Source organism: Panulirus ornatus, chromosome 8 (genome assembly GCF_036320965.1).
Source record: "Panulirus ornatus isolate Po-2019 chromosome 8, ASM3632096v1, whole genome shotgun sequence".
NCBI classification, from domain to species: Eukaryota; Metazoa; Arthropoda; class Malacostraca; order Decapoda; family Palinuridae; genus Panulirus; species Panulirus ornatus.
Window position 1 is genome coordinate 9,622,180 of NC_092231.1, and position 14,750 is coordinate 9,636,929.

The window sequence follows — 14,750 nt, forward strand, 5'->3', positions numbered from 1 at the left end:
CACACTTACACCATTGGTAAGGGAATTACAGGTAATCATTGTTTGTTTTCTTTTCAAACAGGCAACTCCATGTCCAAAGGAAGCCAACAAGGAGATGATTAATGATGGAGCATCGTGGACCATCATCAGCACAGACAAAGCAGAGTACCAATTTTATGAAGGCATGGGACCTGTGCGCGCACCAGTCACTCCAGTACCTATTGTCAACTCACTTCATGTAAGTGGCAATATCTGTATTCATTCAGTCAGTTACATCTCTGCACATTCACATGGAAGAATAGACAGCATCAGTAACATGAGGCAGCAAACATATTGATTTAGATAACTCAAGTGAAACATATGCTGTACTTTCATTCCACAATAAGGATTTATCGTCTCCAAGTGGAACACCCATAATAAGAATTCAAAAATGATAGGAAAAGTTTGGATACTATCATATTATATAAATGTAAACCAATTTTAAAACAGGAAGTGTGATTTATCGTCTCCAAGTGGAACACCCATAATAAGAATTCAAAAATGAGAGGAAAAGTTTGGATACTATCATATTATATAAATGTAAACTAATTTTAAAACAGGAAGTGAATTTTTTTTCCAGACATTACTTATCACAGAGAAAGCATCCTGAACTTGTTCACAATTTTTTGGTTGTTCATTTGTCTTTCTGTTTCATGTAACTTTTTCCTCTGTTTAGAGCTAGGTTAGATAGGGAGAATCTTCCTTAAGCTTTTTCTAGGCCTATAAGCATCACACATTACCGAAAATTTCAGCTTTTTGGCTTGGTTATGAGAACAGTGAAACATCAGCCGCCTACTAGCACAATGAAGAATTTTTGAAAAGGAGGGATGCTTCATTATGAATACATATAGGGGAAGGTAGAAGTAGGAAATGACTGAATCTGGTAGAAGTTAAGGCAAACAGTAAAAAACTAAGAGTGCTGTAATCAAAGAATGATGAGGAATTTGAGAATAGTTGCCATGTCAGTGCATAGGCTGCAGTTTTAACTGACCTGATGCAAAGCACTAAAACTGAGCTGAAAAATTCTCACAGTGTAATGTTTCCTTAGGTAAGGAACACCAAACTGATCTAAACATTGTGTCTTATCATATTTGCCGTTGGCATTTCGTGTAAGTCTCTGACTGCATTTTCTTACTATCATGTCCATGTGACCACATATTTGGTTTTCACCACGCTTTACTTGCTTGTAGTATTTTTGTAGGTTATTCATTCGCAATTTTTCTGTGTTCTCATTATATGTTGGACATAAGCATTCACTCTGATATATAATGTAATCTTGAATGGATTTTTTTGTCCTGTAATTAATCTTATTATCACTGCTGCATTCTGTCAGTCACAGTTATGAAATAAAAGGTGATGCATCTTTCCTTAAATAAGTGTAAATGAGATATATCTTTACTTAGTTTAATAATTTCCACCTTTGCTACCTTAGCACATGAAGTGTTGTATCCTGTATTTCAATCACCTAAATTTATACTTGTGCATTGATAATAGTCCTTCAATGAATGTGAACTAAGTTACTGCATTTGACTCATACTCATTTGGTCATAGACCCATTCATTGTTTAATGCTAAATGTATTTCTTTGTGTGGTATAGATTGCTAACATTTTGCTCTGCATCTTTTTACATTTTGTACATTTATGTCTGTCTTTAATTAACCATTTTATCTCAGTGAGCTACACTTGTGGTTGGACATATGTACAAGCATTGCAGTGAGCCACATTTGTGGCTTTAAACCTTCATATCCACATTTGAATTCACAACTGTTGTATGAGGCCACAAATTTCCTCTGCTATTTTCATAAACTCCAGAAAATTTTCACTTTTTGAAGTACAGTATTACAAAATAATTAGGTAGTATAAGGCTTGTATCATCCTGCTTCACTTTTTTTTTTTGTTTCCTTTGAAAACTGATGGGTATTCATTCATAATTTTGTCTATTTAAATTATTTTAATAATGTATTTATGCTTGTTTCAGTTAAATGGTGGTGGTGATGTTGCTATGTTAGAACTGACTGGGGAAAATTTCAGTCCAAATTTACGTGTATGGTTTGGTGATGTGGAGGCAGAAACTATGTATCGTTGTCAGGAGTCTATGCTGTGCGTTGTTCCTGATATTTCAGCCTTCCGCAGAGGTTGGCAATGGGTTCGTCAGCCTACTCAGGTGAATTTTTTTCCTAGTTTTATTCACTGATTCTAGAAATGCAGCAAAGTATGTTGATGTTCATTTTAAATCATGATGATAAAAAATCTGCAGGATAGTAGTATGAATTAATGAGCTATATTTTTTTCTTGCTGCCTGTGATGAATAATGTTCCCCATGAAAAATTCGTAGTAGAAGGATATTACTATTCAGTATTATTTGCTTTTTTAGGTACCTGTGTCTCTAGTTCGACATGATGGTATCATTTATGCTACCAATCTTACCTTCACATACACACCTGAGCCAGGACCACGGCAACATTGCCCCCAGGCAGATGACATCATGAGACCTCCTGCACATCGGCTACCACCTGCCTCCTTACAAGAGGCCCCCACCTCCGCCCATCCCCACCATCACACCTCACCGCCTGCTAACCCACTAGTACCTCTACAGTTTGAACCATCACAACCTCTTCACACAACCACCCAGCAGCAGCAACAGCAACAGCAACAACAACAGCAGCAGCACCAGCAACAACAACAACAACAGCAGCAGCATCTGTAGGGCTATGCATTTGTCTTCCTATACATACCCACATCCTCCACAACCTTTTGTTACACAGACATTGCTGCTTTATCTCTGGAGCAGCATGGGTTTTGTGGGTATTAAGTGATGGCAAAGTGTACAGTGTTGTTATATTGGTTGTGCTGGGCTCTGATGTGCTCCAGAAACATACTTGTGCCCAGTAATTAATGTGGCTTGAATAAAGATGAATTTAAGTCATCGTGTGCAGACCCAGTGTAAAGTGCTGTGTAATGAACTGATATTATCTGCAGTGCCAGTTTGGACACAATTGCATGGGTTATGCTGATGCCATTCATATTCAGGGCAGACATTTAACAAGTGCAGTAGTGAGCACATTGGCAAGTGTTCACTCATTGTAATGTGCGTACAACATAGTTTTGATTTTGCAAAGTTTTGTATCATCACGTCTGTACATGACATTCCATTTTTAATAATGACCACACTCAATGTACAAAGTTGAATAGTAAGTAGTGTAGAAAACTGCAAAGATTATTTGTTTACTGAAAGGGAAAGAGCAACTTAAGCAAAATTGATGCAGAAGGTTTTGGCGGCAGTTGAAATGTTTCTCTAGAGGTTCCTTCTACTGTTTGTGATATTTTTGTACTTGTATGATTAAAAGTATTTTTAGATCTCAAATTTAGGTATTCAGATCTATTTCCTGAGTGAATTTTGTATTGTTTTATTTTTGTAAATATTTCACTAGATTGTATTCATCTTTTTTGGTTCGTTATGATTTTGAAAGCCAACAAAACATGTTGGGCTCACTAAAAGCTACACTTTAAATTCAGCTGTGTACTGTTAGGCTTGTGTGGCTGTGTCTGGTATCCTACACTCCCAAATTCAAGTATCACACCCTTACACATACATTTAAACACAGACTAAGAGATCAATGACACGGACAGTGAACAGTTCTTCGTGAAATGTAGCGATAGAGCATTCAGAGGACACGACACATAATTGAGCAAGGAACTTGTTAAAAAGATGTGAAGTGCTTTTATAACATGAGAGTGGTGGATAACTGGAATAGAATGACTAAGGATATGGTTAATGCAGACAGCATAAATTTAAGAAGTTGTATATTAGGGAATGTTCAGTGTTCAAGAGGTAGGGCCCCATAAGTGTTAAACTCCCTTCCTGTACAGTACAAATAGGTAATTACACACACTCACAAATACATGCCTCCAGAGTCCCAGATTAGGAAAGTGGTGTAGTAAAATTTTCTGCAGGCAAATATCTTGATAGCTTTCAAGTATATGAATTAGAAATATTCAGCTAGCTGTTCACATCCTACATAAGTCCAAAATTAGAATAAGTTTCTTAAGATTGATTACCATATTTAAAGAATAACAAAGAACAAATAGAGAAAGTCCAGAGAAGGGCAGCAGATATATTACCAGAATTAAGTTACAGGAGAAGGCTCAAGTCCCTCAATTTGTCCACCATGGAAAATCGAAGAGTTAGAGGGTGATATAATGACAACTTTTAAGATGTGATGATAGAACAGTCAGTGCCCATGACTTGAAATAATAGAAGAAACTTGTAAGCTAAAATGTAAAGAGGTAATTTAATAGTTTGAATAGTGGATGAATGGAATAAATTGAGATAGGAGACAGTGAATGTAGACAACATACACATGTAAGCATGATCCTACCTGGATTCCAATCCTGAGTACAGTAGTCAGCTTAGTAGCTCATCCTCCCCTTGGTGATGTTTGATAAATGGATACCTGGCTTAGGCTGGGTTGTCTGTGTGTGTATACACAAAGGAGTAAAGACATGATACATGCAAGATGTGAGGCAACACAAGTGTAAAACTCTTCCCCTAAAACACAAATCACAGATATCATACTCACAGTACACACACACACGAGCTATAATGGTTGGCATTGCTGACTTCAGTTTGCATATAGTCCTGCCAGGGCTTGAATCCTAGGTAGAGTAGTTACCCCACAGCCAACCCAGATGTTCACTCACCCCATGGGGCTGGTCAGTAAATGGGGATGTGTTTATATCGAGGATGTAAGGCATGTGTAGAGTAGGAAGAGAGGAGAGTGATTGGTTCTCAGTGAATGTTGGTTTGTGGCAGGGATGCTTGATGTCTCCATGGTTGTTTAATTTGTTTATGGATGGGGTTGTTAGGGACGTGAATGCAAGAGTTTTGGAAAGGGGCAATTATGCTGTCTGTTGTGGATGGGAGAGCTTTGGAAGTGAGTCAGTTGTTGTTCGCTGATGATACAGTGCTGGTGGCTGATTCGGGTGAGAAACTGCAGAAGCTGGTGACTGAGTTTGGTAAAGTGTGTGAAAGAAGAAAGCTGAGAGTAAATGTGAATAAGAGCAAGGTTATTAGGTACAGTAGAGTTGAGGGACAAGTCAGTTGGGAGGTAAGTTTGAATGGAGAAAGACTGGAGGAAGTGAAGTGTTTTAGATATCTGGGAGTGAATTTTGCAGTGGATGGAACCATGGAAGCGGATGTGAATCATAGTGTGGGAGAAGGAGCAAAAGTTCTGGGAGTGTTGAAAAATGTATGGAAGTCAAGAACATTATCTTGGAAAGCAAAAATGGGTATGTTTGAAGGAATAGTGGTTCCAACAATGTTATATGGTTGCGAGGCATGGGCTATAGATAGAGTTGTGTGGAGAAGGGTGGATGTGCTGGAAATGAGATGTTTGAGGACCATGTGTGGTGTGAGGTGGGCTGATCGAGTAAGTAATGAAAGGGTAAGAGAGATGTGTGGTAATAAAAAGAGCGTGGTTGAGAAAGCAGAAGAGGGTGTTTTGAAATGGTTTGGTCACATGGAGAAAATGAGTGAAGAAAGATTGACAAAGAGAATATATGTGTCAGAGGTGGAGGGAATGAGGAGAAGTGGGAGACCAAATTGGAAGTGGAAAGATGGAGTGAAAAAAATTTTGAGTGATCGGGGCCTGAACATGCAGGAGGGTGAAAGGCGTGCAAGGAATAGAGTGAATTGGAACGATGTGGTATACTGGGTTCGACGTGCTGTCAGTGGATTGAACCAGGGCATGTGAAACGTCTGGGGTAAACCATAAACCATAGAAAGTTCTGTGGGTCCTGGATGTGGAAAGGGAGCTGTGGTTTCGGTGCATTATACATGACACCTAGAGACTGAGCGTGAACGAATGTGGCCTTTTTCGTCTTTTCCTAGCGCTACCTCACACACATGCAGGGGAGGGGGATGTCATTTCATGTGTGGCGGGGTGGCGACAGGAATGAATAAGGGAAGACTATTAATTATGTACATGTGTATATATGTATATGTCTGTGTGTGTATATATATATATATATATGTATACGTTGAGATGTATAGGTATGTATATGTGCATGTGTGGACGTGTACGTATATACATGTGTATGTGGGTGGGTTGGGCCATTCTTTCATCTGTTTCCTTGTGCTACCTCGCTAACGTGGGAGACAGCGACAAAGTATATTTTTTTTTTTTCCAAAAGAAGGAACAGAGAAGGGGGCCAGGTGAGGATATTCCCTCAAAGGCCCAGTCCTCTGTTCTTAACGCTACCTCGCTAATGCGGGAAATGGCGAATAGTATAAAAGAAAAAGATATATATATCTTTTCTTTCATTCTATTCGCCATTTCCTGCATTAGCGAGGTAGCGTTAAGAACAGAGGACTGGGCCTTTGAGGGAATATCCTCATCTGGCCCCCTTCTCTGTTCCTTCTTTGAGAAAAACAAAAAAAACAAGAGAGGAGGATTTCCAGCCCCCCGCTCCCTTCCCTTTTAGTTGCCTTCTACGACATGCAGGGAATACATGGGAAGTATTCTTTCATATATATTCACTGTTTCCTGCATCAGCAAGGTAGTGTCAAGAACAGAGGACTAGGCCTTAGAGGGAATTTCCTCACTTGGCCCCCTTCTCTGTTCCTTCTTTTGGAAAATTAAAAACAGGAGGGAAGGATTTCCAGCCCCTGCTCCCTCCCTTTTTAGTTGCCTCCTACAACATGCTGTTTCCCACATTAACATTACACATATACATACACAGACATATGCATATTCATACTTGCTTGCCTTCATCCATTCCAGGCAGTACTCCGCCCCACAGGAAACAGTGTCGCTATCCTCTGCTTCAGCAAGGTGGCGCCAGGAAAACAGACAAAAAAGGCCACATTCGTTCACACTCAGTCTCTTGTGTATAGTTAAAGTTTTTAAAACCAAAGTTTTAGGCAAAAATTTGGTTGAAATTTATACTTGATGGGAAGGGTTAAGAGCAACTTTTAGCTCCAGATATGAAAAATATTTACCAGTAAAAATTGGAAATGTAAAAATTGTACCAGTTAGTAATGAAAAGCTGTGCAGTGCCTTCAGCAGATTAATCTCACCAACTTACAGTAGGCTAACTTACCTTACAACATGCTTTCAGTAGTCTGTGTTGAAGTTCTTAGCATGGGCTAACATATCATGTCATATACGATATCATGATACCCATAGATCAACAAAAAATACCAGAAATAAAATGCTTTACGATATTTCACACAATATGATAATCCACCTCAATCTCATATTGTTTATAATGATGTGAGAAATTGGAAGAGAATGAACAAGAAAGATGTCGTTGGGCTATTTTTGGTAGGGCCAAGGGAGAGAGTACCAGCTGTTTGATCTTTTTTGGTGGGAGAGTCACGCGGATACTCGTACTGGTATTTGCTTGATGTCTTATGTATTTTTAGAAATGAATATTTGTAAATTAAAAGTATCATAACATTGTCTTATATACAAACTTGTCATATTTCCGAAAATAAGAAGCAAGAAAATATGAGTACAAACACAATTTCAACGTATGGTAATAGGAAAGACTGCTTAGGAAGGGCGGATTAAAGGCAAAGCCTTTGCGACCAGGGCTCTGCTGTATCAACTTGATGGTACTTGTTTTCCAAATCGTTTTCAGTTAAAAACTGTTATGTCACAAGTATATTTTACCTTAACTGTGCCTGAATGAATATATTCTCAGAAATAGTAGTTTTGCAGAAACGTGATGTATTTCAATGTGAAATAGGCTAAAATACATTACGAAAAGAAAAGCCTTTACCTAACCTTCCAATGTTCAAGAGATGTAACTCGTTTTTTTAAATAGTTTTTGGTTAAAATACTGTTGTATTACAATGATATTCTATTCATGATGTACTTGATATAATACATTCACGGAAATGTAATATTTTTGCTGAAATGACTTACGTATTACAGTGGAAAGTGGAATAAAATCATAACAAAAACAATCGACTTTCGCTTTCTTTCGTTGTTCAAAAGATTTTGAATAATTTTGTGAAAAACATGTATAACAATAACATTCCATCCTAATTCACTTGGATGAATAGTTGAATGGGAATATACAACATTTTTTACTGAAACTACCTGCACTTTACTGTAAAGTGATAAATGGTGTAAAATGATAAATGGTAAAAGATTTCCCTTCGGTGCTCAGTGTTTCAGCCTCAGTGAACCTCAGTTTATAGACGTAGAGTGTTTTATAGTGAGTATTATCTGAAATGAGTTTTATATGCCATAAAATATGGGGCTTTATTACTCTACTTTGTTGCCCCATTACCCTCAAAAACTCGGGTTGACGTATACGTGAGGTAGACTTCTAGACGAGTGTATATATATATTTATTTATTTATTATAATTAATCGCTGTTTCTCGCGTCAGTGAGGTAGTGCCAGGAAACAAGCAAAGAATTGCCCATCCACTCATATACACATCTACATACACATAGACATGTACATAATCACACTTGCTCACCTTTATCCATTCCTGGTGCTATATATATATATATATATAATCCCTGGGGATAGGAGAGAAAGAATACTTCCCACGTATTCCCTGCGTGTCATAGAAGGCGACTAAAAGGGAAGGGAGCCGGGGGCTGGAAATCCTCCCCTCTCGTTTATAGTTTTCCAAAAGAAGGAATAGAGGAGGGGGCCAAGTGAGGATATTCCCTCAAAGGCTCAGTCCTCTGTTCTTAACGCTACCTCGCTGATGCGAGAAATGGCAAATAATTTTAAAAAATATATACATATATATATATTTATCATTTATTTATTATACTTTGTCGCTGTCTCCCATGTTAGCAAGGTAGTGCAAGGAAACAGAAGAAAGAATGGCCCAACCCACCCACATACACATGTATATACATAAATGCCCACACACACACATATATGTACATGTAAATTTCAACGTATACATACATACATATGCACATATTCATACATGCTGCCTTCATCCATTCCTGCCGCCACCCCGCCACATACATATTCACCATTTCCCGCATTAGTAATGTAGTATTAAGAAAAGAGGACTGAGCCATAGAGCAAATATCCTCACTTGGCCCCCTTCTCTGTTCCTTCTTTAGGAAAATTAAAAATGGGAGGGGAGGATTTCCAGCCCCCTGTTTCCCTCCCCTTCCAGTTGCCTTCTACGACATGCAGGGAATATGTGGGAAGTTTTCTTTCTCCCCTATCCCCAGGGATATATATATATATATATATATATATATATATATATATATATATATATATATATATATATATATATATATATATATATATATATACACATACATACAAGTGAAGAACACTCCACCTTTTACACCTGAGAAGAAACCATACATACACCACAAAGATTATTTTCATACAGGCCTAAACACCTCTATACATATGTTAAGGGTTTTTTCTAATACTGTGTATCAAGAGGCCTTATCTTTACTTTCCATTTACTGATTGGGTAAGTGGGACATGAAATTTAGGTAGACTGTTTTGTTGTTATGATCAGTGTGCCTGAACTGCCAAAATCCGTAAATATTTGTAATATCCAAGAAACAGTAATTTTACTTTTGGGAGAAGGTCATCCACTTCACAGTCATGTAAGAAAGGGTCACAGATTCTATAAGGTCACAGTTCACGTTAGATGACGAGTGTAAGTTTTGGTCACAGAGGGGCGTGTGTCACTGGTAACCACCCCAGTTTAGCACACACAAAAATTTGTGATAGTGTACAGCAGTCTCTTTGTGTACAGTATTTAATATTCATTCATGCAATAAAGTTCAGTTTGTAAGATGACTTATTTCATTTATACAAGAACATTAATCAAATACCCTATGAAAATTAAACTGTTCTATGTATTACCTTGAGAAGATCATGGACATGAGCAGTCATAGATCCAAGCATGTTGCCAAAAACATCTGTACAGTCATACTGATTTTTCAATTTGATTGCAGTTAACTTAAATTGATTTAGATTTTAATGTGTCACTGTATGGTTTTTCGTGCTTAATAGTGAAAGATATCTGTACCCTCATGCCTGAGGATCACTTATAGTTAGGCACTCAAGAAACCAGCCAAGTCCGTCGGTTGGGACCATAGGTCATAAAGTATAGTGATGAGCGTGTATCTATCTTTTTTTCATACATTCGGCATTTCCCTCCAGGATTTCCCTAAAGGGGGTGACCATGGCAAAAGTGTCCATAACTGGTGAACTTCATTGCTGCTTCTTATCCTTTAGTGATGGATGATTATTTGTGATTATGAACCTGGTCATGAGAAAAAAGATCATGAAAGGCAAGTGTTTTAGGAGCAGCTGAGTGAGTGTGTCAGCAGCTTTGATGAGACCGGGTGTTAGTGATAGGTGATCTAAATGTGAAGGTAAGTAGTGTGGCAGTTGAGGGTATAATTGGTGTACATGGAGTATTCAGCATTGTGAATGGAAATGGCAAAGAGCTTGGGGATTTCTGTGCTGAAAAGAGACTGATGATTGGGAAAAACCTGGCTGAAAAAGAGAGATATATATAAGTATACATATGTGAGAAGGAAAGTTGGTCAAAGGACATTATTATTGTGTTAATTGATTGGTGTGTAGAAGTGAGACTTTTGGATGTTAATGTGCTGAGAGGGGCAACTGGAGGGATATCTGATCACTATCTTGTGGAGGCAAAGGGTGGGTGTGCTGGAAATGAAATGTTTAAGGACAATATGTGGTGTGAGGTGGTTTGATCGAGTAAGTAATGAAAGGGTAAGAGAGATGTGTGGTAATAAAAAGAGTGTGGTTGAGAGAGCAAAAGAGGGCATTTTGAAATAGTTTGGTCACATGGAGAGAATGAGTGAGGAAAGATTGACAAAGAGAATATATGTGTCAGAGGTGGAGGGAACGAGAAGTGGGAGACCAAATTGGAGGTGAATAGATGGAGTGAAAAAGATTTTGAGTGATCGGGGCCTGAACATGCAGGAGGGTGAAAGGTGTGCAAAGGAACAGAGTGTATTAGAATGATGTGGTATACTGGGGTCGACGTGCTGTCAATGGATTGAACCAGGGCATGTGAAGTATCTGAGGTAAACCATGGAAAGTTTTGTGGGGCCTGGATGTGGAAAGGGAGCTGTGGTTTCGGTGCATTATACATGACAGCTAGAGAATGAGTGTGAACAAATGTGGCCTTTGTTGTCTTTTCCTAGCGCTTCCTCGCGCGCATGCGGGGGGAGGGGATTGTCTTTTCATGTGCGGCGGGGTGGCAACGGGAATGGATGAAGGCAGCAAGTATGAATGTGTTCATGTGTATATGTGTATATGTCTGTGTATGTATATGTATGTATACATTGAAATGTATAGGTATGTATATGTGTGTGTATGGGCGTATATATATATATATAATATCTTTTATATATATATATATATATATATATATATATATATATATATATACATTTTATATATATATATAAATATATATATATATATATATATATATATATATATATATATATATATATATATATATATATATATATAATATTTTTTTTTTTTTTTTCTTTTTTTTTTCATACTATTTGCCATCTCCCGCCTCAGCGAGGTAGCATTAAGAACAGAGGACTGGGCCTCTGAGGAAACATCCTCACCCGGCCCCCTTCTCTGTTCCTTCCTTTGGAAAATTAAAAAAAAAAAAAGATGAGAGGGGAAGATTCCCAGCCCCCCGCTCCCTTCCCCTTTAGTCGCCTTCTATGACATGCAGGGAATATGTGGGAAGTATTCTTTCTCCCCTATCCCCAGGGATATATATATATATATATATATATATATATATATATATATATATATATATATATATATATATATATATTCAGCATATATATGTATGCTGAAACTGCAGAAAGAAGCTGGTGACTGAGTTTGGTGAACTGTGTGAAAGAAAGCTGGGAGTGAATGTGAATAAGACCAGGGTTATTAGGTACAGTAGGGTTGAGGGACAAGTCAATTGGGAGATAAGTTTGAATGGAGAAAAACTGGAGGAAGTGAAGTGTTTTAGATATCTGGGAGTGGATTTGGCAGCGGATGGAACCGTGGAAGCGGCGGTGAGTCATAGGGTGGGGGAGAAGGCGAAAGTTCTGGGAGCATTGAAGAATGTGTGGAAGTCGAGAACATTATCTCAGAGAGCAAAAACGGGTATGTTTGAAGGAATAGTGGTTCCAACAATGTTATATGGTTGTGAGGCGTGGGCTATAGATAGAGTTGTGCGGAGGAGGGTGGATGTGCTGGAAATGACATGCTTGAGGACGATATGTGGTGTGAGGTGGTTTGATCAAGTAAGTAATGAAAGGGAAAGAGAGATGTGTGGTAATAAAATGAGTGTGGTTGAGAGAGCAGAAGAGGGTGTTTTGAAATGGTTTGGTCACATGGAGAGAATGAGGAAATATTGACAAAGAGGATATATGTGTCAGAGGTGGAGGGAACGAGGAGAAGTGGGAGACCAAATTGGAGGTGGAAAGATGGAGTGAAAAAGATTTTGAGTGATCGGGGCCTGAACATGCAGGAGAGTGAAAGGCAAAAGACTATATGTAAAAACACGATTACGACTCTGACGAGTATTCCGAGCATGATGATCATGATTATGACCTGGTGGAGGAAGTTGAGCAGAGGGTTTTACGTAGATAGGAAAAGGCAGACAAAGCAATGGTTCCAGATCGTCAGTTAAGTTACTCAACCACTGAAAGCAGTTCATCGCCAAGCAACTCGAAAGTGGGAATGAAATATTATATGTATCTTAGAGTAGATATTTTCGATGAAGATGAAGAAGATGCTGTAACGGACCCTCTAGGCACATTTGAAGAAGGCGGTTTCGTAGTGTGTGATAACCCCAATCATGAAATAAGCGTAACATATTTGTATGGAATATACAACTAGACAAGAAATCGTGGAAAATAAGTCGCATCTGCACTACCCTATGCAACAAAACCGTGCCATCCTTGTACGACATCGAGTATGATAACTATCCTGACCAGTCTAGTAATAACACTGCTCATAGTGTAGGGGAGGCGCTCTCGAAAAGTGTCCTCGTCCATTATCGAGAGACATGAAGACTTGTTACATGAGACAACTCATGTGCTAGATTAGGTAGAGACGCCATCCTCGTCCACTTGTGATTATGATTCGGACGCGGAAAGAAATCCTGGCGTGTCAGCTTGATGTAACCGCCCCGACTCTGAAATGTATGACCTATTTAAGGCTTATGTGCCTAAGGAAACCGATCAAGGTCAAACAGCCGGACACAGAAAAAAGGGAGAATTTACATACTCAAAAGAAGATGCAATATTATTCGCAGATGTTTTAGGCGGATTTCTGCGGTATACATGTGAGCTGAGTTTCCTGGTCTTTAAGAGACTGTGCCACCTGGAAAGGTGGGTGTACGAGAGGAACCTTGGAGAGTGACTCTATAACAAAGAAAAAGTGAAGGTTTTTATTTACAAGGAACCTCTCTCAAGTGAGTTGATCCCCATTTTTCCTGACTAACCGTGCGAACCATTCCGCTTGCTTAAGGCCGAACACGTCGAAACTCTGAGAATCTCGGAGATATAAATATTTGAAAAAAACAAGGAGTTATAAAAATGTGCTTCGTATCTGCACCGGGGCTTCGTTGTGAAAGATTACTATACAGAGAATGATCTTAATCGTTTATGGCCGCTATATTGCAAGACCGTGCAAACAGTGAGACCGCCGATCAGGGACACTGAAACTAAGACTGATAAGGTGAGGACTTTGGAATCTAACAGTATACTTCGTCGTTATTGTGGCGATGAGAGAAGTAAGAGTGAACAGGAGGAGACTACGAGCGGTGACGATACCGAAGGGGAGGACGGGAAAAGCGCCAAACATAGCCAAGGGCCTGGACGTGAGGTAGGACTGTCTAAGCACCACAAGATCGTAGATATAAAAGTGTGTAACGCGGAGGAGGAATGTAATGAGTAGAAGCTACTGTAGTTAGTCTTCAAATTAATGCCATCGCTTACCGATAAGCGTGCAGGAAAAAGTGAAATTATCATAGGGCACAGTATATAAACACAGTAGTAAGAACGTCAGTCAATAGCAAGTGCGTGTGTGGACGTGTATGTATATACATGTGTATGTGGGTGGGTTGGGCCATTCTTTCGTCTGTTTCCTTGCGCTACCTCGCTAACGCGGGAGACAGCGACAAAGTATAATAAAAAAAATAGAATATATAAAAAAATTTTCACTCAACCATCCAACTCCAATTTGGTCTCCCACTTCTCCTCGTTCCCTCCACCTGACACATATATCCTCTTTGTCAATCTTTCCTCACCTAACCATTTCAATACACCCTCTTCTGCTCTCTCAACCACACTCTTTATTACCACACATCTCTCTTATCTTTTCATTACTTTATCAAACCACCTCACACCACATATTGTCATCGAACATTTAATTTCCAATACGTTCACCCTCCTCCGCACAACCCTATCTGTAGCTCATGCCTCGCGACCATATAACATTGTTGAAACCACTATTCCTTCAAACATACTCATTTTTGTTTTCCAAGATAACGTTCTCTCCTTCCATACATTCTTCATCGCTCCCAGAACCTTCACACCCTACCCACCCCATGACTCACATCAGCTTCCATGGTTCCATCCATTGCTAAATCCACTCCCAGATATCTAAAACACTTAACTTCTTCAAGTTTTTCTCCGTTCAAACTTGC

At 38.9% G+C, this 14,750-nt stretch overlaps 1 protein-coding gene across 10 annotated transcripts in view; it reads left to right on the forward strand.

Moving 5' to 3' along the window:
• LOC139749822 (recombining binding protein suppressor of hairless-like) overlaps positions 1 to 9,826 on the forward strand; it is a 429,197-nt gene extending 419,371 nt beyond the window's left edge. For all 10 annotated transcript variants that reach the window (XM_071664112.1, XM_071664116.1, XM_071664110.1 and 7 more), the window contains 3 exons: positions 62 to 217; positions 1,997 to 2,182; positions 2,393 to 9,826. In XM_071664112.1, the coding sequence (XP_071520213.1) occupies positions 62 to 217; positions 1,997 to 2,182; positions 2,393 to 2,725 (675 nt within the window). In that variant the 3' untranslated portion in view covers positions 2,726 to 9,826. The remainder of the gene's footprint in view (positions 1 to 61; positions 218 to 1,996; positions 2,183 to 2,392) is intronic.
• The last annotated feature ends 4,924 nt before the right edge of the window (positions 9,827 to 14,750 follow it).